The 21,549-nt window shown below is 63.9% G+C and overlaps 15 protein-coding genes across 15 annotated transcripts; 6 read left to right on the top strand and 9 right to left on the bottom strand.

The window, feature by feature from the left end:
- Position 1: 1 nt before the first annotated feature.
- Positions 2-1,693, top strand: kri1 (Kinetochore protein Spc24; the record flags this gene model as incomplete). The annotated part of the gene is made up of 1 exon (XM_060267986.1): positions 2-1,693. One exon carries the CDS (start codon positions 2-4, stop codon positions 1,691-1,693), a length of 1,692 nt encoding a protein of 563 aa, XP_060123969.1.
- Positions 1,694-3,367, bottom strand: ERG9 (squalene synthase; the record flags this gene model as incomplete). Its single annotated transcript, XM_060267985.1, has 1 exon — positions 1,694-3,367. The coding sequence occupies one exon, from the start codon at positions 3,365-3,367 to the stop codon at positions 1,694-1,696; it is 1,674 nt and encodes a 557-aa protein (XP_060123968.1).
- A 62-nt stretch (positions 3,368-3,429) lies between these two features.
- MJAP1_004063 (uncharacterized protein) lies at positions 3,430-3,654 on the top strand (the record flags this gene model as incomplete). The annotated part of the gene is made up of 1 exon (XM_060267984.1): positions 3,430-3,654. One exon carries the CDS (start codon positions 3,430-3,432, stop codon positions 3,652-3,654), a length of 225 nt encoding a protein of 74 aa, XP_060123967.1.
- A 31-nt stretch (positions 3,655-3,685) lies between these two features.
- On the bottom strand, positions 3,686-4,175 carry MJAP1_004062 (uncharacterized protein; the record flags this gene model as incomplete). Its single annotated transcript, XM_060267983.1, has 2 exons — positions 3,686-3,738; positions 3,761-4,175. The coding sequence occupies 2 exons, from the start codon at positions 4,173-4,175 to the stop codon at positions 3,686-3,688; spliced, it is 468 nt and encodes a 155-aa protein (XP_060123966.1).
- A 227-nt stretch (positions 4,176-4,402) lies between these two features.
- MJAP1_004061 (uncharacterized protein) lies at positions 4,403-5,668 on the bottom strand (the record flags this gene model as incomplete). The annotated part of the gene is made up of 1 exon (XM_060267982.1): positions 4,403-5,668. The coding sequence occupies one exon, from the start codon at positions 5,666-5,668 to the stop codon at positions 4,403-4,405; it is 1,266 nt and encodes a 421-aa protein (XP_060123965.1).
- A 149-nt stretch (positions 5,669-5,817) lies between these two features.
- Positions 5,818-7,068, bottom strand: MJAP1_004060 (uncharacterized protein; the record flags this gene model as incomplete). Its single annotated transcript, XM_060267981.1, has 1 exon — positions 5,818-7,068. The coding sequence occupies one exon, from the start codon at positions 7,066-7,068 to the stop codon at positions 5,818-5,820; it is 1,251 nt and encodes a 416-aa protein (XP_060123964.1).
- A 45-nt stretch (positions 7,069-7,113) lies between these two features.
- MJAP1_004059 (uncharacterized protein) lies at positions 7,114-8,385 on the bottom strand (the record flags this gene model as incomplete). The annotated part of the gene is made up of 1 exon (XM_060267980.1): positions 7,114-8,385. The coding sequence occupies one exon, from the start codon at positions 8,383-8,385 to the stop codon at positions 7,114-7,116; it is 1,272 nt and encodes a 423-aa protein (XP_060123963.1).
- Positions 8,386-8,419: 34 nt separating this feature from the next.
- On the bottom strand, positions 8,420-9,679 carry MJAP1_004058 (uncharacterized protein; the record flags this gene model as incomplete). The annotated part of the gene is made up of 1 exon (XM_060267979.1): positions 8,420-9,679. The coding sequence occupies one exon, from the start codon at positions 9,677-9,679 to the stop codon at positions 8,420-8,422; it is 1,260 nt and encodes a 419-aa protein (XP_060123962.1).
- Positions 9,680-9,781: 102 nt separating this feature from the next.
- Positions 9,782-11,032, bottom strand: MJAP1_004057 (uncharacterized protein; the record flags this gene model as incomplete). The annotated part of the gene is made up of 1 exon (XM_060267978.1): positions 9,782-11,032. One exon carries the CDS (start codon positions 11,030-11,032, stop codon positions 9,782-9,784), a length of 1,251 nt encoding a protein of 416 aa, XP_060123961.1.
- Positions 11,033-11,750: 718 nt separating this feature from the next.
- On the top strand, positions 11,751-13,412 carry CCT8 (T-complex protein 1 subunit theta; the record flags this gene model as incomplete). The annotated part of the gene is made up of 1 exon (XM_060267977.1): positions 11,751-13,412. One exon carries the CDS (start codon positions 11,751-11,753, stop codon positions 13,410-13,412), a length of 1,662 nt encoding a protein of 553 aa, XP_060123960.1.
- Positions 13,413-13,448: 36 nt separating this feature from the next.
- On the bottom strand, positions 13,449-16,217 carry MJAP1_004055 (uncharacterized protein; the record flags this gene model as incomplete). The annotated part of the gene is made up of 1 exon (XM_060267976.1): positions 13,449-16,217. One exon carries the CDS (start codon positions 16,215-16,217, stop codon positions 13,449-13,451), a length of 2,769 nt encoding a protein of 922 aa, XP_060123959.1.
- Positions 16,218-16,291: 74 nt separating this feature from the next.
- On the top strand, positions 16,292-18,148 carry MJAP1_004054 (xylulokinase; the record flags this gene model as incomplete). Its single annotated transcript, XM_060267975.1, has 1 exon — positions 16,292-18,148. The coding sequence occupies one exon, from the start codon at positions 16,292-16,294 to the stop codon at positions 18,146-18,148; it is 1,857 nt and encodes a 618-aa protein (XP_060123958.1).
- Positions 18,149-18,359: 211 nt separating this feature from the next.
- Positions 18,360-19,325, bottom strand: MJAP1_004053 (uncharacterized protein; the record flags this gene model as incomplete). The annotated part of the gene is made up of 1 exon (XM_060267974.1): positions 18,360-19,325. One exon carries the CDS (start codon positions 19,323-19,325, stop codon positions 18,360-18,362), a length of 966 nt encoding a protein of 321 aa, XP_060123957.1.
- A 26-nt stretch (positions 19,326-19,351) lies between these two features.
- On the top strand, positions 19,352-19,817 carry RPB8 (DNA-directed RNA polymerases I, II, and III subunit RPABC3; the record flags this gene model as incomplete). The annotated part of the gene is made up of 2 exons (XM_060267973.1): positions 19,352-19,427; positions 19,450-19,817. The coding sequence occupies 2 exons, from the start codon at positions 19,352-19,354 to the stop codon at positions 19,815-19,817; spliced, it is 444 nt and encodes a 147-aa protein (XP_060123956.1).
- Positions 19,818-19,869: 52 nt separating this feature from the next.
- Positions 19,870-21,545, top strand: GYP1 (GTPase-activating protein; the record flags this gene model as incomplete). Its single annotated transcript, XM_060267972.1, has 3 exons — positions 19,870-21,151; positions 21,174-21,397; positions 21,420-21,545. 3 exons carry the CDS (start codon positions 19,870-19,872, stop codon positions 21,543-21,545), a joined length of 1,632 nt encoding a protein of 543 aa, XP_060123955.1.
- Between the last annotated feature and the right edge of the window lie 4 nt (positions 21,546-21,549).

The following is a 21,549-nucleotide window of genomic DNA, read 5'->3' as shown; positions in this document are numbered from 1 at the left end:
CATGGACGGCTCATACGCGGAGCGCTACAAAGACATCAAGCGGCAGCTGCAGGCGGAGCAGAGCGCGAGCGAGAGCGAGGAGGAGTCGGATGTGACGGAGGATGAGGACGGTGAGCAGCTGACGCCCCAAGTCGATGCGGCGATTCTGCGCACGCTGCAAAAGATCCGGAGCAAGGACCCCGAGGTGTACAATAGCGAGACGCGCGTCTTTGACCAGTCGCGCGCAGCTGCCGGCGCCGAGGATGCGCCGCAAGGGCAAAAGCGCAGCAAGAAGGTGACGCTACAGGACTACCAGCGCCAGCGCCTGCAGGACGCCATGGCCGAGGCGGACCCCGCCAAGGCGTACGCCGATGCGACGTCCAAGCCCAAAGAGGCGGCGCAAGGCGAGCTTACGCGCGACGAGGAGCAAGAGGCGATCCGCAACGAGTTCCTCGAAGCGGCGCAGGGCGACGACGATGACGACCTGTTCCAGGTGCGCCGCGACGACGGCGAGGATACCTACCGCTCGACGCTCCTCGGCGCGGTCGGCGACGAGGACCAGGTGCGGGGCTTGCTGCGCGACGACCAGAATACCATTTCGAAAGAGAACGAGGACTTTTTGCTGAACTATGTGCTGAACCGCGGCTGGGTCGACCAAGGCAAGGAGGAGAAGCGCGACTGGGACGCCGAGGCCGCCGACCTCGACTCCGAGGCGTCGTTCGACTCCGCGGCGGATGCGTTTGAGCACGCGTACAACTTCCGCTTCGAGGACCCGTCGCTGGCGCAGCAGAACTTTGCGATCCAGAGCTTTCCCCGCCAGGCGACCGATACCGTGCGCCGCTCGGACGACCGCCGCAAGGAGAAGCGTGCGGAGCGTGCGGAGCGCAAAAAGGCCGAGAAGGAGGAAAAAATGCGCAAGCTCGACCAAGAAAAGTCCAAGAAACGCAAGTCCATCGCCGAGATGCTCAAGCAGTTGCGCGAGGCGTCGGGCAGCGACAACCGCATGGACGACGGGGCGTTTGAGAATCTGGACCTCGACGCGGACTTTGACCCCGCCGCGCACGACAAGATGATGCAGTCGCAGTTTGGCGACGCGTACTATGGCGAGGAGGGCGAGAAGCCGGCGATCGACTTTGACGACGACGACTTCCAAGAGATCCTCGACGAGAACGAGGAGCCAAAGAAGCACCGCAAGGTGACCGGCGAGAGCATGGACGCCGATTTTGAGCAAGGCGCCGATGCGCGCCTCTCGAAGGAGGAAAAGAAGCGCCTCAAGAAGAAGGAGAAAAAGGCGCGGGCCAAGGCCGAGCGCGAGCCCGAGATCGAGATGGACGCCGAGGCAGCGCCCGTCTCCGAGACCGACCGCAAGGCCAAGGCGCGCGAGCTGATGGACGAGTACTACAACCTTGGGTACGAAGATATGATTGGCGATATTCCCACACGATTCAAGTACGCGAGCGTCCCGAAAGAAGACTACGGGCTGAGCGCGGTCGAGATCCTGATGGCCGACGACGCTGAGCTGAACAATGTTGTGGGCCTCAAGCAGATGCAGCCGTACCGCCGGAACGCTTCCAAGCCCGCGAACCTCGGCAAGCGCCTCAAGCGCTTCCGCGAGGACCTCGACGCGAAGCACGAGCCCGAGGCCGAGCCGCCCAAGAAGAAGCGCCTCGGCAAGCAGCAGCGCCAGCGCCTCAAGGAGAAGGAGGCTAGCTAGTTACTCGTAGCGCGCGTCCATGTCCTTCATTACCAGCGCGCCCGCCTTGCGCACGATGCCCTGTGCCACGCCAAAGTTGGCAAACGCGTTCCAGCCCACCTCGCGCTGCTGGATCGACTCGCGGCCAAAGCGCCAGAGGTACCGGATAAAAAGCGTCAGCGGGTCCGTGCCGTCCTCGAGGTAGTACCACACGCCGAACCAGCACGTGAGCGCGATCGCGGCCATCGAAAAGGTGACCAGGAGGATCATCAAAAAGGTGACCATCATCATCTTTTTCGTCTCGTCGCGCTTCTCGCGGACCTCTTCGGCGGCGGTCGGCTGCTGGACCGCCTCGCCTTTGAGCACGCGCGCGTTGCGCACCGCCGCCTCGCTGTCGAGCACCCAGCGCTCAAACATGAGCGCACGCACGTCGCCCGTGTTCTTCTTGGCGGCGGACATGATGTACGACGGGAACTTGGACTCGCACCACGTCTCGATGCGGCCCAGCTCGACGCACCAGCGCACATAGTTGGGGTCGTCGGGGCGCAGACGGCCGTGGATGTCGCGCGCGTACTCCAAAAAGGTGTACGCCACGTCGCGCGGGTTGATCGCAAAGAGGATCAGGCGCACAGCGAGCGACTTGCGGATCTTGACGTTCTTCTTCAAAACGTTGGCATTGTCAAACATCAGCGCCAGCGTCGCGATCGCCATCACCTGCGGCAGCGCACAGAAGTTGAACACGCTCTGGTCGCGCAGCAGAATCAGGTACTCGAGCGAGAGCGTCGCGTGCGAGAAGGCGTCGAGGAGCATCGACGAGAGGATGCGGCGCGCCTCCTTGCCCTCCGCCGAGTCCGCCCAGACGTAGTTGTTCGAGCCCTTGCGCGTCTCGACGACGCCGCGCTGCACCTCGGCCTGGCGCTGAAAGACGCCGTTCGCGCCCCAGCACTCCTTGGGCCAGAACGAGCGGCCCTCGTCGACGTCCTCCGCGTAGTCGCGGATGATGTTGGTCTTTTGCAAAAAGAGACCCATGTGGTTCGACAGCTTGAGCTGCAGACCGATGCCCGGGCGCTCGATGTTGGTCTCGGAAAAGAGGCCGGACAGGCCCTCGCCGACAAGGCCCGCGACAAAGTGGCAGTACAGGTCATAGTCCGCGTACTTCTCCATCGTCAGGCCCTGGGGCGAGTCGCCAAGCTCGATGTAGGACGCCATACCCGCACCCATACGAGCGCAAATGTCCTTGATCACGTAGCGGCAGCCGTCGTTCAGCAGCTGGTACTCGCCAATGACCTTGTCAAACTCGACCAGGAGCTGGCGGTCCTTTTCGTTGGGGCCGCTCCCGCTAAAGGTCCAGCCCGGCTCCTCGAGCTTCTGGTAAAAGTCGACCAGGAGCGGGACCTTGACCTTGGGGTCGAGCGTCATGTCGTCCTCGATCGTGTCGAGCGCACGCAGCACCAGGTAGAAGATGCAAATGACACGGCTCAGCTCGCCTTTCAGCTCCTTGATCACCGCCGCAAAACTGCGGCTCGTCGCGTCGAGAAACGCCCAGCACTGGCGCATACGCTCACGGTCCCAACCGCTCGCTTCGGGATTCCTCTTGAAGTCGTGCACGGGATCACGCCACACCTTGTACGTGACCATCGCGCGGAACTCCTTGGGGCGGAAGACCGCCGTGTGCACCGTACTCAACACCCCCATCCTGACGTGGAGCGAGGCGAAGCGCGGCGCGGCACGGCACGTGACGCGTTTTTTTGGCCACGATGGATCCCCTGCTGCAGCCGCTGCTGCGCCTCACGACAACCGGCGCGCCGAAAGAGGTGTCGACGGACGATGCCAAGGACCAGATCGAGACATTTATGACCGAATTCAAGATGCGCTGCGGCGCGGACGCGGCGGGCGACGCGCAGGACGTGTCGAACGCGGGCGGCGTCCTGATGAGCCAGCTCATCAACCTCCGCAACGGACTCGCCTCGGAAGAGGCCTAATGTATAGTACACGCTGCAAGTCTATGCGTAGCTACACGGCATCCTCGCCTTCGTTCTCGAGCTGCTCAATGAGCTGGGCGAGATCTGCGTTAGATAGGCGACTTACCTTGCTCCCACTGCTGCTCCGAAGACAGCAGCGTCTGCGGACGGTGCTGCTCGTCGAGCTTCTTGCGCCGGAAAAAGACGTCGTACCACGACAGGTCGCGGTGGAAGGGCACGACATCGGCCTCGGCCGTCGCCGACTCGCGCTCGTCCAGGCCGTACGCGGCAGGCTTCAGACCGACCTTGACCAGCTGCCGACAGATCTCGGGCGCACGGCCAAGCGTCGCGGCACGGTTGGTCTGCAGGTGCTGCCGCAGGTTCGTCAGCACTTCCCGCTGCAGGCGAAAGGAGCGGTTGCGGATCTCGCGCTCACGCACCAGCAGCGTCGTGTTGAGTGCAAGAGACGTAACGACAGACAGCAGCGCGAGGTCATACGCGAGCTGCGCCCGCTGAGGGCTCTTGCGGAGCCACGCGAACATCGATCGGCGGGGGAAGATGGGAGCGCGGAAGGAATTAGGTGGAGGCTTCCGAAACGAGGGAATTGGTCAGTGCGGCGCTCGCTGACGGCGGCACGACGTGCCCAGCAGCGTATAGTGGGATACGTACACAAGAGGGCTGCGCGACGCTCGGAAAGCTCGTCTCCAACATACTGCAGAGATCCGTTCATAATCGCTACAGAGTGGTTCGAATCTACATCACTACATGCTTAGGCAAGCACCTTGCTGGGATTCGCCTCGTTCGTAATGTCGGCCGCGCCAAAAGTGACGCCGCCGTACTTGACGAGGCGCTCCATCACGACCTCGGGTCCAGCTGTCGCCCAGGTAAGCACGCCGCCTCGGTGCGCCATCGGCGTAAGGCGGTCCTTGTCGAGCGCAATGGCCAGCGCCGACTCGGACAGGAATGCACCCGTCTTGTAGTAGCCGGGATCGCCCTGGACGCTAAAGACCGACAGCCCCTTGGTCTTTCCGTCGCGGCCGTACGCGATCGTGCGCAGCTTGGCGTGGCCTTTGAGCTGCTCTTCCAGCGACGAGCCCGAGCCTTGGGGGAGTACGGTCTGTGCCATGCGCCCGATAAACGGCATATTGTTAAACATCCACGTCGCCAGCAGGAACTTGCACGAGACGAGGAACGCGCCGAGGGATGACCAGGACACCTCGGCCTCTAGGTACCGAAATTCGGGGCCGTAGTGAGTCGGAAGATGCGCCTCTTCTTGCAGACCCCACGAGCGGTTCACGACGCGTGTATTGTGCGGCGCAAACATGGTATACGAGCCGCTCTTGTTGAACTGCGGCAGGAAACGTGTCTTGTACGGCTGGGTCTTCATCACGCCCTGCACAGGGCTGAACCAGTAGGGGTGCGAGTACGACAGCGCATAAGGATGCTTGGCCATGCTCAGCGCGCTCGCAAACGTGCCGCCCGACACGGACCCCTTGACGTCGTAGCCCAGTAGCACATGGTCGATCTCGGCGTCGGGGCCCAGCACCTTTTTTACTTCTTGGACCGCAAAGTACGTCGACAAGTCAAAAGGAAGGCAGTCAAAGCCCGACGAGGGGATGATCACCGCATTGGTCTTTTGGGCGATCGCATGAATGCCTTTGACCTCGTCTGCATACACGTCCGACTCGCCAGTCAAGTCAACGTAGCCCGTGCCCGCTTCAGCCGCCGCCTTGGCAACGTCAAAGCCGCCCAGCTGGCCAAAAGGTCCGACGGTGTTGATCACGACCTTGGCCAAGGCAGCGAGGCGCTGCAGACTCGCCTTGTCGCCCGCCGACGCCTCGACGAGCCCGATGCTCTCGATACGCTCCTTGGTCACGTTCACGAGACCGTCGCGTACCGCGCGCACCTTGGACGCATTGCGCCCGGCGAGCGCAATGCGCGGCACCTGAGGGTGCTCGGCGAGGTACTGCGCCACAAACTTGCCGGTAAAGCCCGTCGCACCGTAGAGGACAATGTCGTACTCGTGCGTCGCCATTGTATACCGTTCCTACATGCTCAGCTGCCCTTCTTTATACCTTGCCCCCCCTCGGACATTGCATCCTAGATCGGTCTTAATACATTCGATCTATTTCCCCACATTCGCTGTGCGCAAATGCACTACTACTTTCACATGCTCCCTATTTCCTACGCCAGAAGCTGGGTCAAGTCCCCATGCGTCGCGTCGGCCGCCTGAAGCGAAATTCCGCCGCCGTATTGGGCGAGGCGCTCGACGACCACGTCAGCGCCGACCGTCGCCGGGGTTAAGACCCCGCCCTTTTGTCCGAGGGGCGAGAGGCGCTCGCGGTCCAGGGCGATGGCCAGTGCGACCTCCGAGATGAACGCGCCCGTCTTGAGGTAGCCGGGGTCGCCCTTGACCTTCATCACGGCGAGGCCCTGGGTGCGGCCGTCGCTGCCGTAGGCGACCGTGCGCATGTTGAGGAAGCCCTGGAGCTGTTTCTCCATCGGCGCGCCGGTGCCCTGCGGAACGGAGCGCATAAGTAGCTTGCCGAATAGTGACACATGCAGCAGGAGCCAGACGATGAGGCGCACGACACTCGAGGCGATGCACGCCGCGAGCTTCGACGGGCGCGTGACGCCTTCAAAGTACTGGAACGTCCGCCCGTAGCGGTGCGGCGACTGGGCGTCCTGCAAGAGGCCCCACGAGCGGTTCACCACTCGCAGGTTGTGCGCGGTGAGGAAGGTGAATGCACCCGACTTTTTGGCAAACTGGGGCAGAGGAAGCGCGTTGATGATCTTGGCCGTCATGGTGCCCTGCACCGGGCTCAGCCAGTATGGGCGCGTAAACTTGAGCGCCTCGGGGTCCTTGTTGACCATGCTCGCGAGCGTGCCCCCCGACACTGAGCCGCCAATGTCGTAGCCACACACTACGCGGTCGATGTCTGCATCTGCCCCCAGCTTCTTCTTCACCTCTTGCACGGCAAAGTACGTGGTCAGGTCAAACGGAAGGCAGTCAAAGCCGGACGACGGCACGAGCACCGCCTTGGTCTGCTGTGCGACCGGCGTGAGCTCCTTGACATAGCGCTCAAAGACGTTGGACTCGCCCGTGAGGTCGACGTACCCCCCGCCGGCCTCGGCTACGGCCTGGGCGACGTCAAAGCCGCCGAGCAGCGAGTACGGCCCTACAGCATTGATCACCGCCTTGGCCGAGCGCGCCATGCGCTGGAGGCTCTCCTTGTCGTCCGCCGACGCCTCGAGGAGGTCGATGGACTCGATGCGCTCTTTCGACACATGCACGAGGCCGTCGCGCACCGCGCGCACCTTGGCGAGGTTGCGGCCGGCAAACGCAATGCGCGGCTTTTGGGGATGCTCGGCAAGGTACTGCGCGGCAAAGCCGCCGGTAAAGCCCGTTGCTCCGTACAGCACGACGTCGTACATGGGCGCCACAATATGGTCTGTGCACAAATTAACGGTCTAATTTAACTATTGCTTCAGCACGGCGCTCGGGTCGGCCGACCCGGTGATATTGGCCGACTCGATGGTAACTCCGGCGTACTTGCCGAGGCGGTCGGCCAATGCCTCGGCGCCAATCGAGGCCGTGGTAAGGACACCGCCCTGCTGCGCAAGGGGCGACAGACGCTCCTTCTCGAGGGCGAGCGTAAGAGCGGTCTCGGAGATAAACGCGGCGGTCTTTAGGTAGCCGGGGTCGCCCTTCACGCGGAAGACGGAGAGGCCCTGGGTCTTGCCGTCGCGGCCGTAGGCGACGGTGCGCACGTTGGCAAAGCCCTGGAGTTGCTTCTCCATCGAGCCGCCCGTACCCTGGGGCACGAGCTTCTTGAGGAAGTTGCCGACAAACGCAAACTGGAAGATGAGCCACGCGAGGATCTGGAAGATGGTCGAGGCGGCAATTGCCGCAAACTTGCTCGGCGCGACGAAGCCCTCAAGGTAGCGGAAGGTCGAGCCGTAGCGCACCGGCAGGCGTGCCTCCTCGAGCAGACCCCACGTACGGCTCACCACACGCGTGTTGTGGGGCGTGAACAGGGAAAAGGAGCCGTACTTGTTAAACTGGGGCAGCCAGCGCGAGAAGGCCACCTTGGGCACAAGCGAGCCCTGCACCGGGCTAAACAGGTAGGGCTTGTTGTACTTGAGCGCATCGGGGTGATCGCGCATGCTCACGGCGCTCGCGAGCGTGCCGCCCGACATGGTGCCCTTGACAAGGTAGCCGCAGACGACGTGGTCGACGTCGGCAGCAGGGCCCATGATCTTCTTCACCTCCTGCACCGCAAAGTAGGTCGACAGGTCGAACGGCATCGAGTCAAAGCCAGAAGACGGCACAAGCACCGCCTTGGTCTGCTTCGCGACCGCGTGCAGGTCCTTGGCAATGTGCTCAAACACGTCCGACTCGCCAGTGAGGTCGACGTAGCCCTTGCCTGCCTCGGCCGCCGCCTTGGCGACCTCAAAGCCGCCGAGCTGGCCGTAGGGGCCGACCATGTTGATCACGACCTTGGCCGAGGCAGCAAGGCGCTGCAGGCTCGCATAATCGCTCGCCGACGCCTCGATCAGCTCTATGGACTCGAGGCGCTCCTTGGACACATTCGTCAGCTTATCGCGCACATTGCGCAGCTTCTCGAGGTTGCGGCCGGCAAACGCAACCTTGGGGGCCTGGGGGTGCACCGCAAGGTACTGCGCAGTGAGGCTGCCGGTGAAGCCCGTGGCTCCGTACAGCACAACGTCGAACGGGGTGGCGGGAGACATGAGGAGCCCGTCGGCATAAATCCCAGACGTCCCGCTACGCCTCCACTAAGACTGTCGCAGGGTCCGTGCCCGGGGGCACGGGCGCGCTGCGGATCACTACGCCGGCGTACTGGCCGAGGCGCGCGGCGAGGGCTTCGGCGCCGATTGTAGCAGGGGTGAGGACGCCGCCTTGGCGTGCCAGGGGCGAGAGGCGCTCTTTTTCGAGCGCAAGCGTCAGCGCGGTCTCGGCAAGGAAGGCGGCTGTCTTCAGGTAGCCGGGGTCGCCTTGCACGCGGAACACGCTCAGGGCCTGCGTCTTGCCGTCGCGGCCATAGGCCATGGTGCGCAGGTTGGCGTATCCTTTGCGCATGGTTGCCATCGACGCACCGGTGCCCGGGGGAGCGAGCGCCGCGAAGAGCTTGTCGATGTGGGGAATGTGCACCAGGAGCCACGCGATGATGGGGAAGACGAGCGACGCGATAATCGCAAGCGCGTGGAACGGCATCGCGATCGCCTCGAGGTAGCGGAACGTAGACCCGTAGCGATTGGGGAGGTGCGCCTCTTCCAGCAAGCCCCACGAGCGGGAGACGACGCGCGTGTTGTGCGGTGCAAAGAGCGAGTACGCGCCGCTCTTGGCAAACTGCGGCAGCCATCGCGAGCGGAAGAGCTTCGGCTGGAGCGTGCCTTGCACCGGGCTCAAGAGGTAGGGGTGCTTGTACTGCAGCAGCTCGGGGTGCGTGCGCATGCTTGCCATCGTCGCGAGCGTGCCGCCGGACACGGAGGCACGCACGTCAAAGCCGCAGCTGACGTGGTCGACGTCGGCATCCGGCCCTAGCGCCTTTTTCACCTCTTGCACCGCAAAGTACGCCGCGAGGTCGAACGGAAGCACATCGAAGCCGGACGACGGCACAAGCACTGCATGCGTCGCCTGCGCGCGCTTGTGCAGCTCCTGGACGAGGCGCGCACAGTAGATCGACTCTCCCGCAAGGTCGACGTACCCCGCGCCCGCCTCGACGACGGCCCGCGCGACCTCGAAGCCGCCCAGCTTGGCGTACGGGCCGACCGTATCGATCACCACCTTGGCGCTGCGTGCGAGTGCCTGGATGCTCGCCGCGTCCTCTGCCGACGCTACAACGAGCGCAATCGAGGCACGGCGCTCGTCTGAGATGCCGGTCAGTGCGTCGCGCACTTTCTGCAGCTTGGCATGGTTGCGCCCGGCAAGCGCAACAGCCGGTGCCTGAGGATGCTCGGCAAGGTACTGCGCCGTAAGCTGGCCGGTAAAGCCCGTCGCGCCATACACGACCACGTCGTACATGGTAGAAACGATTACCTCCACTACGAAACAATTGAGAGGAAACGGCCGGAACTGGTAAACCCACAAACCCTCCACGAGGAGCCAAACGCGAATGGCCTAATATTACGCAAGCACCTTGGACACATCTTCGGAATCGGACACCTTGGTGCCCTTGATCGTCACGCCCGCATACTTGCCGAGACGTGCGGCGATGATCTCTGGCGCAACCGTGGCCGGAGTGAGGATGCCGCCCTGCTTGGCCATCGGCGTGAGGCGCTCTTTTTCGAGCGCAATCGTGAGCGCCATTTCGCCAAGGAACGCGGCCGTCTTGAGGTAGCCAGGGTCGCCCTTTGCACGGAACACGACGAGGCCGCGCGTCTTGCCGTCGCGCGCGTAGGCCACGGTACGGGCGTCCAAGTATCCGCTCTCGAGCGCCTCCTTTGAGGCGCCGGTGCCCGGCGGAGCGATCCACGCGAGCCCTTTTTCGATATGCGGAACGTTTACGAGTACCCAAGCGAGCACCGTGCAGGTGACCGAAACGAGGAAGGACAGCAGGTAATTCGGCGCGACGAACACGTCCAAGAAGCTAAACGTCGGTCCGTACCGCTCCGGCAGGCGCGCCTCCTCCAACAGGCCCCACGTGCGGTTCAAGACACGCGTGTTGTGCGGTGAGAGGATGGTGAATGCGCCGCTCCGCCCAAACTGTGGCATGTACCGCGTGAAGAACCACGGGGACGTGGCGGCCCCCTTGACCGGGCTCAGCATGTACGGCTGCGCGTACTTGAACAGCTCGGGGTGCGTGCGCATGCTTGCGAGACTCGCAAACGAGCCCCCCGAAAACGAGCCTTGCGCCGCATAACCGCTCTCGACGCGCCCGACATCGGCATTGCCACCCAGCGCCTTCTTCACCTCTTTCACGGCCAAGTATGTCGAGATGTCGAACGGGAGCGAGTCCATCGCAGACGACGGCACAATGACGGCGTGCGTCTTTTGCGCGGCCTCGTGCAGCTCTTGGATGAGGCGCGCATAAAACACCGACTCGCCGGCCAGGTCGACGTACCCCGCCCCCGCCTCGACGGCGGCCTTGACGACGTCGAATCCGCCCAGCTTCAGGTAGGGCCCGACGGTGTTGATAATGGCCTTGGTACTGCGTGCGAACGCTTGGATGCTCGCGGGGTCTTCAGCCGACGCCTCGATCAGCTGAATTGCGTCGCGGCGCTCTTTGGGCACGTCGAGCTGCTCGCGCACCTTGCGCAGCTTGGCGACATTGCGTCCTGCAAGTGCTATGGCCGGTGCCTGAGGGTGTTCGGCGAGGTACTGCGCCGTAAGCTGGCCGGTAAAGCCAGTGGCACCATACACGACAACGTCATACATCGTGGAGAAAGTTGTGGCCTGTACTCCCACGCCGATCGCCCACAAGGCCACGTACTACAGCAGCGCTTGCGACGCCTTTTAGGCGCCAGAGTCGTCAGCACACTCGATCATTACGCCGGTTCGCCGGCGTACGCGCTCGAAGATGACGTCAGCACTGATCGCGGCGGGCGTCAGGCTGCCGCCTTGGTGCTTTGGGGCGTGGCGTTCATTTTCGAGCATGCGCGTCAGGGCATGCTCGACAAGAAAGCGGCCGTCTCGAGGTAGAGGTCGCCTTGCACGCGGAACACGCTAGGGTGTGCGTCTTGCTATGGCGCCCTCGAGAAACTATCACCTCCACTATTAAGCAATCGAAAGGAAACGGCCGAGAACATGGGCGTGGGCGTGCCGATACGAACGGTACTATGTAGCATGACCATGACGAGCGGCTTTCACAAAGCGCTCGGAGTCTGAATGTCGGAGGATTCGATGCCTTTGGCACGTGTGCCCCGGCGCGTCCCTGCGCCTGCTACAATGCTAGTATCCCATGCCTCCTCACCACACTGTACATACTGCCCATACTCTCTGCCCTATCTCAATATCTCGCCACGGCCCGCCTTTCGCCCGAGCGTCATCCCCGCATCCTCCACCGATCACAGTGGCCCTAGCGGCGGCCGTCGCGCCCCTCCACATATTTCCTCGACATACTTCCGCAGCGCCACGCGTTTTCTTCGGATCGACCATGGCGCTGAAAGTGCCGCGCGCGGGCGGCCCCAACCTGTTCAAGGATGGATACAAGCATATGGAAGGCATCGAAGAGGCCGTTCTGCGGAACATTCAGGCCGTAGGCGAGCTGTCGAATATCGTGCGCACGTCCTTTGGCCCGATTGGGCGCAACAAGATGGTCGTCAACCACCTCGGGCGCATGTTTGTCACGAGCGACGCCGCGACGATCATCCGCGAGATGGAAGTTGTGCATCCCGCTGCGAAGCTCATCGTCTTTGCCTCGCAGCAGCAAGAGGCCGAGATGGGCGACGGCACCAACTTTGTGCTGATCCTCGCCGGCGAGCTTCTGCGCAAGGCCGAGGGCCTCATTGCGCTCGGCCTGCACCCCACCGAGATCGTGCAAGGGTTTGCCCTTGCACGCGACCGCGCGCTCGAAGAGCTCGAGCACCTCTCGCTCGCGACGCTCTCGTCGCCGCCGACGCAAGAGTCGCTCGCGCTCGCGCTGCGCCCCGCGCTCGCCTCGAAGCAGTACGGCTCGGAGGACGTCCTTGCGCCGCTCGTCGCGCAGGCCGTGCACCTCGTGCTCCCGTCGCAGGACACGCTGCGCGACCTGAGTGTCGACAATGTGCGTGTCGTCAAGATCATGGGCGGCTCCCTCGCCCAGAGCCGCGTCGTGCGCGGGATGGTCTTTGGCCGCGTGCCGGAGGGCTCGGTCAAGACTGCGCGCCACGCCAAGGTCGCCGTGTACTCGTGCGGCATTGATATCTCGCAGACCGAGACCAAAGGCACTGTCCTCCTGCACAATGCAAACGAGCTCAAGAGCTTTTCGCGCGGCGAAGAGGTGCAGCTTGAAAAAGCGCTCACCGAGATCGCCGAGGCGAACGTCAAGGTGGTCGTGGCGCAGAGCACCGTCGGCGAGCTTGCGCTGCACTACCTTAACCGCCTCGGGATCTTTGTGCTAAAGGTGCAGAGCAAGTTTGACCTGCAGCGCCTCTGCCGCCTGCTCGGTGCGACGCCACTCGCGCGCCTCGGCGCGCCGACCGCCGAAGAGGCGGGCTGGGTGGACACTGCCGAGACGACCGAGATCGGTGGCGACCGCGTCACGGTGCTGCGCCAGGAAGAGGACCAGCCCGGAGGCAAGTCCAAGCCGCGTCTCGCGACGATTGTGCTGCGTGGCGCCACGACGTCGCACCTCGACGACCTCGAGCGCACGATCGACGACGGAATCAACGCGGTCAAGGCGCTCACGCGCGACCCCCGCCTCGTGCCGGGCGCCGGTGCGAGCGAGATTGAGCTGGCGCGCCGCGTGTTTGAGTACGGCGAAAAGACCCCCGGTCTGAACCAGCACGCGATCAAAAAGTTTGGCGAGGCGCTGCAGGTGATCCCCCGCACGCTGGCCGAGACCGCGGGCCTGGATGCGACCGAGGTCGTGAGCCGGCTCTTGGCGAAGCACGCGTCGTCCGACGCGGCGGACCTGGGTGTGGACGTCGACAACGAGGCCGACGGCACCGTCTCGACGGTGGCTGCGCAGATCTTTGACGTGCTCGTGGCCAAGCACTGGGCGATCAAGTACGCGACGAGCGCCGCGATCGACGTGCTCAAGGTCGATTCGATCATCATGAGCAAGGCGGCGGGCATCAAGGCCCCCGGCAAGAACCCCAACTGGGACGAGGACTAGGTAGTTTCTACATGGTATAGTAACCTACGTGCGCAATCACACGCCGTAACGCTCTGCGAGGCGCTGCTGGATGACCGGGGGGAACTGCGCCTTGGTCTCGCCCCACTTGTCGCCCGACATGGTGCGGAAGCCATGCAGAATTTCTGCAAAGAGCTCGTTCAAGCGCGCGCTCGGCTTTTGCCAGCGCACGACGGCGTTGCAGAAGTACGCAAAGCCCTGCGTTGCCCCGTTCGGGTTCACGCGGATCATCTCGCAGAGCCCGCGGAACGCCGAGTCTTTTTCGTCATTGTCTTTAATGTCCCACAGCGCCTGGCACCACGGTTCGAGGAACACGTTGAGGTGCGGCGCGACGAGCTGCGGCGCCACAAGGCCCACACGCCCGATCGTCACCGCGGCGTTCTCCGAGAGGGACTTGACGCTCTTGGGGTGCCGCAAAATCGCGATGAGCTTCGTGAGCAGCTCGGGGATCCACTGGTGGAAGGACGCGTCGCTGCCGTACTGCAGCGCAATCTCGCCCGCCGCCCACGTCGCATTGTTGCACACGCTCAGCGTCTCGTGGATCTGCTCGGGGTCGATCTGGGAGAGGAGCTGCGGCATAAACGCGCCGAGGTACGGGCGCAGCTGCTCAAACGCCGAGATGGCCAGGTCGCCGAGCAGCGCATAGGCGCTCTGGCGCACCGGCGGCTCGATGTTTGTGAGGCACGGCAGCATCTGGGGGAGGAGGAGGGGCTGGCCGTTGGCGACCAGCTCCGACACGCTCGGGCCAAGGCCCTGGCTCAGGCCGCTGAGCAGGTCGAGCGCCACGATCAAAAACGTGCGGTCTGGCAGGTCCTGGTCGGGGTCGGGGTTCGCCGCCGCCTGCTCGTACGCCTGCAGGTTCGCGTGGATAATCGACACGCACCGCTGGTACACGGTCAGGGCGTACGGCGCAAAGCCGGGACCCATCGCGATCGTCACCGAGGCAAGGCACTCGAGCAGCGGGATCAGGTCCGGATCGGTATCGTCGAGCGCCGCCCACTTGGCCGTCAGCGGCGCCATGAGCACCTCGATGTACTGCGGCTGGTTCAGCGCAGGGCCGACGCTGTCGGCGAGCGTGCCGACGGCGTCGTAGAGGATGAGCATGTTCTTTTGGTAGTAGCGGTCAAAGGCCAGCACGAGCGTCTGCAGCACGGGGCCGAGGTAGGGCGCAAGCGCAGAACCCACCTCCTCCTCGAGCGTCGCAAAGGCGCTGCATCCGGCTTCTTGGACGCGCTTGTTGTTGTCGAGGACCATGGTGAGGAGCCCCTCGAGCGTCGGCACAAAGAACTGCTGCAGGTGCTCCGGCGAGCCGTCGCCGGCGCACCACGCCGAGTAGCGGCCGAGCGTCCAGCAGGTGATGGACCGCACGAGCGGCTGCTTGTCCTGGAGCATGTTGAGCAGCATCGGGACGAGCGTCGGGAGGTGCGGCTCGATGCCGGACATGCACCCCTCGGCCACCGCGCCGAGTGCGAGGATGCCCGCCTCGCGCTGGATCCAGTCCTCCGAAAAGAGGCGCTCCTTGAGCAGCGGGAGGAGCGTCGGGAGGATTTCGTCGTGAAAGTGCACGGCAAGCACATCGAGCGCTGCGGCGGAGCACTTTCGCAGGTTCCACGAGCCGAGCGCATCGTCGTCGTCAAAGTCGTCGTCATCGTCCTCGTCCTCGTCGTCCTCGTCGTCGTCAAACTCGGCGTCGATCGCAGCGCGCGAGCGGTGCGTCGTGGCCTCTTGCTGCTCCTCGCGCTCGCTGCGGTGCGTCGCGCCGCCATAGTGCCGCGGCTTGATATCCTCTGGGCGGTCCGGCTGCTCTGCGTCGTCGTTCGACTCGCCGAGCATCAAGAGCGAGAGCTCCGAGTAGACCATGCACTTGAGCAGCACCGGGATCACGCGGGGCAGGTACGGGCGCAGCTGGTCCGCGAGGCGTGTCTCCTCTGCAAACTGGAGCCAGAACTCGGCAGCCTCGAGGGCCACGTCCTCGTCCTTGTCCTGGGTCGAGTAGAGCATGTATTCCACGAGGTTGTTCATTTCCGGCGCGAGCTTTTCGGGCCAGGTGCTCAGGACAAATACGAGCGCCTTGCACACAAACTTGCGCACGACTGGGCGGTCGTCGCTCGCGCGCTGGAAGAGCGAAGCGACGTATGCGTCGACGTTCGCGTTCATCGACGGCGAGCCGATCTGGATGTACTGGTTGAGCGCGTTGAGCGCGTGCACGCGGATGCGCGCGTCTCCGTGTGCCGTCGCCTGCAGCATCTTGGGAATGAGCACGTCGAGCGGGCGCACGCCGTTGATCTCGCACCCATCGAGCTCTTCGGGAATATCCTCCGAGATTTTGGCGAGCGTCGAGAGCGCGGCCTCGGCCTCGTCCATATTCGTCGACTCCATCGCCTGGGTCAGCGTCGAGAGCGCCTCGACCCAGTTTCCCGGGCGCACGACCTGCATCAGGACCGAGACGAGCTGCGTCGCGACGTTCCTGAGGACCGTGTCGGGGAACGAGAGCGCGGGAAGTACCATGCCCTTGACGTACTCGAGCGACTCGGGCGAAATACGCTGATAGTTAAAGTACAAATGGTTTTTGGCAAGCAGACCAGCAACGCTGCGCGTCGACACTTCCTCCTGGTCCATCCGTACAAAGACCAGCACGAGGTAGTTCACATAATCGGGAATTTGGCTGATGGCATCCAGGCGCTGCGCAATGCGCCGCTGCACATCGCGCTCTGTCGACGTCGACTGTCGGAAGAGATCCACGAGCTCCGCCAGGCCATCCGGCTGCGGACTCCAGGGCGTCGCCATCTCGGCGCCAGTGGTTGCGGATGCCGAGCATCTTCCGGCAATCACGTGGCTGACTCAGCGCAGCCCGACCCACGATGAGCCGTGCGCTGTTCCTGGGGCTGGACCTGTCCACGCAGGCGCTCAAAGCCTCGCTCCTCGATGCGAATTTGCAGGGAATCGACGAGGCGCAGGTCCGCTTTGACACGGACCTCGACGAATTCCATACGCAGGGTGGAATTTTGCCCAAGGGCGACAAGCTGCTCGACACGCCCGACGCGGCCGCGGCGCCGGTCGCCATGTACGTCGCGGCGCTCGACAAGCTGATGGACCGTATTGTGCACGAGAGAAAGTGGCCCGTAGAGCGCATCGCAGCCATCAGCAGCGCGGGGCAGCAGCACGCGTCGGTGTACTTTACGCACGACGCGGCGAAGCGCCTCGCGGGCGTCTCGCCGGAGAAGCCGCTCGCGCCACAGCTCGGGCGGGGCGTGTTCTCGCGTGCGATCGTGCCCAACTGGCAGGACGCGACGACGCTCGAAGAGTGCGACGAGCTGATGCGCGTCGCCAACGCGGCGTTCGGCGAAAAGCACGTCCCGGCGCTCTGTCGCGTGACGGGGAGCATTGCGCACACGCGCTTCACGGCCGCACAGATCCTGCGCTGGCGCAAGAACAAGACGGAACAGTACACCAACACGGCGTACATCACGCTCGTGAGCAACTTCCTCACGTCGCTCCTCTGCGCAGGTTCGGTCGTGACCAAGAACGGCATGGCTCCGCTCGACAAGAGCGACGCGTGCGGCATGAACCTGTGGGACATGAGCGCCCAGCCGCCGCGCTGGAGCGCACCGATCCTGCAGTACATCTCGAAAGAGACGCGCCTTGACAGCGAGGGACGCATCCACTCGGGCACCACGGCGTGTGGCGGCCGCGCGACGCTCGAGCGCATGCTGGGGCCGGTGCTCGCGGACCCGGCAGAGCCGGTGGGGCACATTGGCCAGTGGCTCCAGCGCCGCTACGGCTTTGCGCGCGACTGTCTCGTGTGCCAGGCGACGGGCGACAACCCCGCGACGCTGCAGTGCCTCACGCCGCGCTTCGGCGAGGCAGTGCTCTCGCTGGGCACATCAGACACCATTCTTTTGCCGAGCAACGCATACGTGCCGGATGCACAGTACCACACGTTTGCGCACCCCGCCGCACGCGACGGCGATCGCTCGGCGAACGCCACCGCTCCCTACTTCCTCATGTTTGTGTACAAGAACGGGTCGCTGGCCCGCGAGTGGGTGCGCAACACCTACTGCGACGGGTCTTGGAACACGTTTGACCAGGCGATCGAGTCGAGTGCGCAGCGTGCGCCGGGCTCCGAAGGCGTCGGCTTCTACTGGCTCCGCCCGGAAATCCTCCCGTGGGACGCGCGGGGCACGCACCGTTACCAGCGCAAGGACCGCGAGTGGGAGCAGGTGGACGAGTTCACCGACCCCCGCAGCAATGCCATGGCCATGGTCCAGAGCCAGTTCCTCGACTTTCGCATGCGCATCGCCCAGGTCCTCGCCGCGTCCAAGGCGGCCGAGCAGCGCCTTGAGCGCGTGTACGTCGTCGGTGGCGCGGCAGAGAACCGCACGCTGTGCCAGGTCCTTGCGAACGTACTGGGGTGCGAAGTTGCACGCCCAGTCATCCAGGGGCGCTCGGCGGACTCGAACGAACATGTCGCCTACAACTTTTGCTCGGTCGGCGCCGCGTACCGTGCGCGCTGGGTGTGGGAGTGTGCACAGAGCGGCTCGGCGCCGTCGTTTGAGGACACCATTGCGAACGCACGCAAGAACGGCGGCGCGGGCGCGGCGTACGAAGTGATTGCCAGGCCGGATGCCGACCGTGCGCGTGCTTATGCCGAGTTCTCCGATGTGTGGATGGTGCTTGAAGAGTACGCGATCCGCGCGGGGGCCAAGGCGAACAAGTAGTGCTGAGTACCTGTGTATCCTGCTGTCGGAAATGTAGGTGCAGGATGAGATCCCAGTGTAGCTACAAATGCACAAGTGTAAGTGTGTGGCGTGGTATAACTGCAACCCGAGCCATGCTTTGTACCACGATAGTCCACACCTCTTGCGCAAGGCGCAAACCTTTTTGCGGCACTTTTAACTACGTACATAGCCGGCTGCGCCAATTGCTCCTCTATACACGCGGCGACTCCTTGTCCAGGCACAGTGCGTCGAGGATCGACATCAGTGGGGTATTTTCGCCTAGGACCTGTTCAAGGCGCAGCACTTCCTGCCGCGCCTGTGCGTGCAGCCTCTGCAAGACGTCGCGCGTGTACGCAAACGAGCCGCACTGCTCCATGTACTGCACTGCGGCCTGTTTTGTCTCGATATTGGTCGTGCGCTGCCGCAGGATATGAAGGAGCTGGCGCTCGCTGCCGTGGCGCATTGCGTGCACGACCGGAAACGAAAACTTGCCCTCGGTCAGGTCTTCGCAGTAGCCCTTGTTGGTATGCAGCGGGGCGCTCTGCAAGTTCATGTAGTCGTCGCGGATCTGGAACAGCAATCCAATGAGGTTTACGAGTGGCACGAGATCGACGTCCACTGCGCTCATCGCGCACATGAGCTTGATCGCGATGCGGAACAGGCCGCCGGTCTTGTTCGTGACCATGGCGATGTACTCCTCCTCGGTCGGGCACACGAGATTTTCACGCCAGAACAGGTCCATCCCCTGCCCCCGGTGCAGTCGCATGAGCTCGTCCGTGACCATGGCGTGCGTCGCGGGCGCCTGGCCGACGAGCGCGCCAAACACCTGAAAGTAGACGTAGTTTGCCGCGTTGATTGTGAGCGGCACGCCGTAGATCGTGTGCGCGGTCGGCAGTCCTCTGCGCAGTGCCGAGCTATCTTCGATATCGTCTACCAGCAGGCTCGCCGTGTGCAGCTGCCGCACGACGCCGGTCACCGTCGCGAGGTCGCGCGGGGTGAGCACGAGCCATCCCTGGAACGCGTCGATGAGTTTCGTGCGTATTTCCTTCCCCGGCTGCGAGTCGAGGTACCTGTACGGCTCGAGCACCGCCTTTTCCTGCTCGTCGCTCCACGGCGCGTCGCCGAGCCGCGCGAGGATACCCTCGCACCACGCCGCGTCCTCCTGGATGGCCGGCATGGTAAGTCACGTGCCTTCTTACTACGATGAGCGCTCATAGTCTGTTTGACACGCAGTTTGTCGTGCAGCAGATCGACCCCGACGGCAAGAAGTTCGACCGGGGTACGTGCCTGCGCTAACCCAGTGTCGCGCATCATTGCGCATTCGCCGACGCTCGACATGTCGCTGTCGATCGATATTGCGACGGACATTTACCCGATCGCGACCGGCCAGCAGCTCACCTTCCAGCTCGTCTCCTCCCTGCGCCGCGAGAAGGGCGAGGGCGAAGAGTCGCAGGCCGACCGCGAGTCGTGGCGCGTCGACAGCGGCGACGACCTGTCCGCGGACTTTGACTATGTCATGTACGGCAAGATTTTCAAGTACGACGAGCGCAGCACCGAGCAGGTGACCGTCTACGGCTCCTTCGGCGGCCTGCTCATGGCACTCACCGGGTCATACCGCCACCTCAGCAAGATCACCGTCGGCGCGAACGTCTACCTCCTCCTCCGCTAGTCCATACCCAGCGTTTGTAGCCACGTGACACTCTCGACGCCGAGCATTGACCATGCGTCGAAGCCCGCGCAAGGCGCGGGGGAACGACGGCTGGGACGACGAGGCCTGGGCGTCGAACTCGGATGACGAGGATTTTGTCGCACGGGTGTCTACGAAGCGCACGCCAAGCGCCGCATGGGCAGGCGCCATGGAAAACGACGCGTACATGCACCTTCCGCAGGACGTGCCGGCCTCGCCGCCGCCGCCGCCCGAGCCAAAGTGCGAGACAAAAGCCAAGCCGGCAGTGGATACCAAGAGCGATCGCATGAACGTGTTTGTCGCGTCGTGGGCGGAGCGCAGCATGTCGCTTGCGTCGCCCGAGCCGGCGACGATGCCCGGCCTCGACGCACTGATCGAGGACCCCATGGCGATCCTCGACGCGTACCGCACACAGCTGCGCTGCGCGAATACACGCACCGACACTGAGCCGGAGCCAGAGCCAGAGCCAGAGCCAGAGACATCCGCGCACGACGAGAGCCACGACGTGGGCCTCCAGTCGTCGCATGCCGCGCCGAGCGCGCCCGCATTCGACCCGCTCGCGACGAGCGGCGACGGGATCATGATGACGCTCGGCGACTATGAGCCACCGCCGCCGCCGCCGCCGTCGCTGCCGCCGCAGCCGCGGGACGTGCCGCAGAAAAGCACCGAAGTGCGCCGCCAGCCGAGCACACGGACGCTCCGGCGGCACCAGCAGCTGGCCGACTGCCTGGACAGCGACGAGGTGGACCTCCATGCGCTGCGCACGCTGGCGTGGAAAGGCGTGCCGAGCGCGCTGCGCCCGGTCGTCTGGCCGCTCCTCCTCGGCTACCTCCCCGCGACGGCGGTGCTGCGCACGGCGACGCTGTCGCGCAAGCGCGCCGAGTACGCGTCCGGAGTCGAGCGTGCGCTCGCCCAAGGCAAGGAGGCGCTCGACCAGCCAATCTGGCACCAGATCCATATCGATGTCCCCCGGACGAATCCCGGGATCAAGCTGTGGCAGCAAGACGCGACGCAGCGTTCGCTCGAGCGCCTCTTGTACGTGTGGGCGATCCGGCACCCCGCGAGCGGCTACGTCCAAGGCATCAACGACCTTGCGACGCCGTTCTTTGAGGTGTTCCTCTCCGCGTACATCGACAGCGACCCCGAGCAGTACGAGCTGGCGCAGCTGCCCGCGCATGCGCTGCAGGCGGTCGAGGCGGACACGTTTTGGTGCCTGTCCAAGCTCCTGGAAGGGATCCAGGACAATTATATTTTTGCGCAGCCCGGCATCCAGCGGCAGCTGCGGCGCATGGGCGAGATTGTGGCGCGCGTCGACGGTACGTTGCGAGACTGACCCAGCTCCTCTCCACGCGCACCTCGCGGCGGAAGGCGTCGAGTACATCCAGTTTTCCTTTCGATGGATCAACTGCCTGCTGATGCGCGAGATGAGTGTGAACAGCATCATCCGCATGTGGGATACCTACCTGGCGGAAGGCGCGGACGCCTTCTCCGACTTTCACCCCTATGTCTGTGCCGTATTCCTGCACAAGTGGCGCGCGACGCTGCTCGAGATGGATTTCCAGGTATGCCCCGACACTCACGCAGGGTATCATTATGTTTCTACAGAGCCTTCCGACGCAGCAGTGGTCGGATAAAGACGCCGAGATGCTGCTCAGCGAAGCGTTCATGTACAAGTCGCTGTTTGGCAACACGGCGCACCTCCATACGTAGAGGA

The sequence above is a fragment of the Malassezia japonica genome, chromosome 8, assembly GCF_029542785.1.
Source record: "Malassezia japonica chromosome 8, complete sequence".
NCBI lineage: Eukaryota > Fungi > Basidiomycota > Malasseziomycetes > Malasseziales > Malasseziaceae > Malassezia > Malassezia japonica.
Note: the sequence above shows the minus strand (reverse complement) of the source record. Positions and strands in the feature narration are given on the sequence as shown.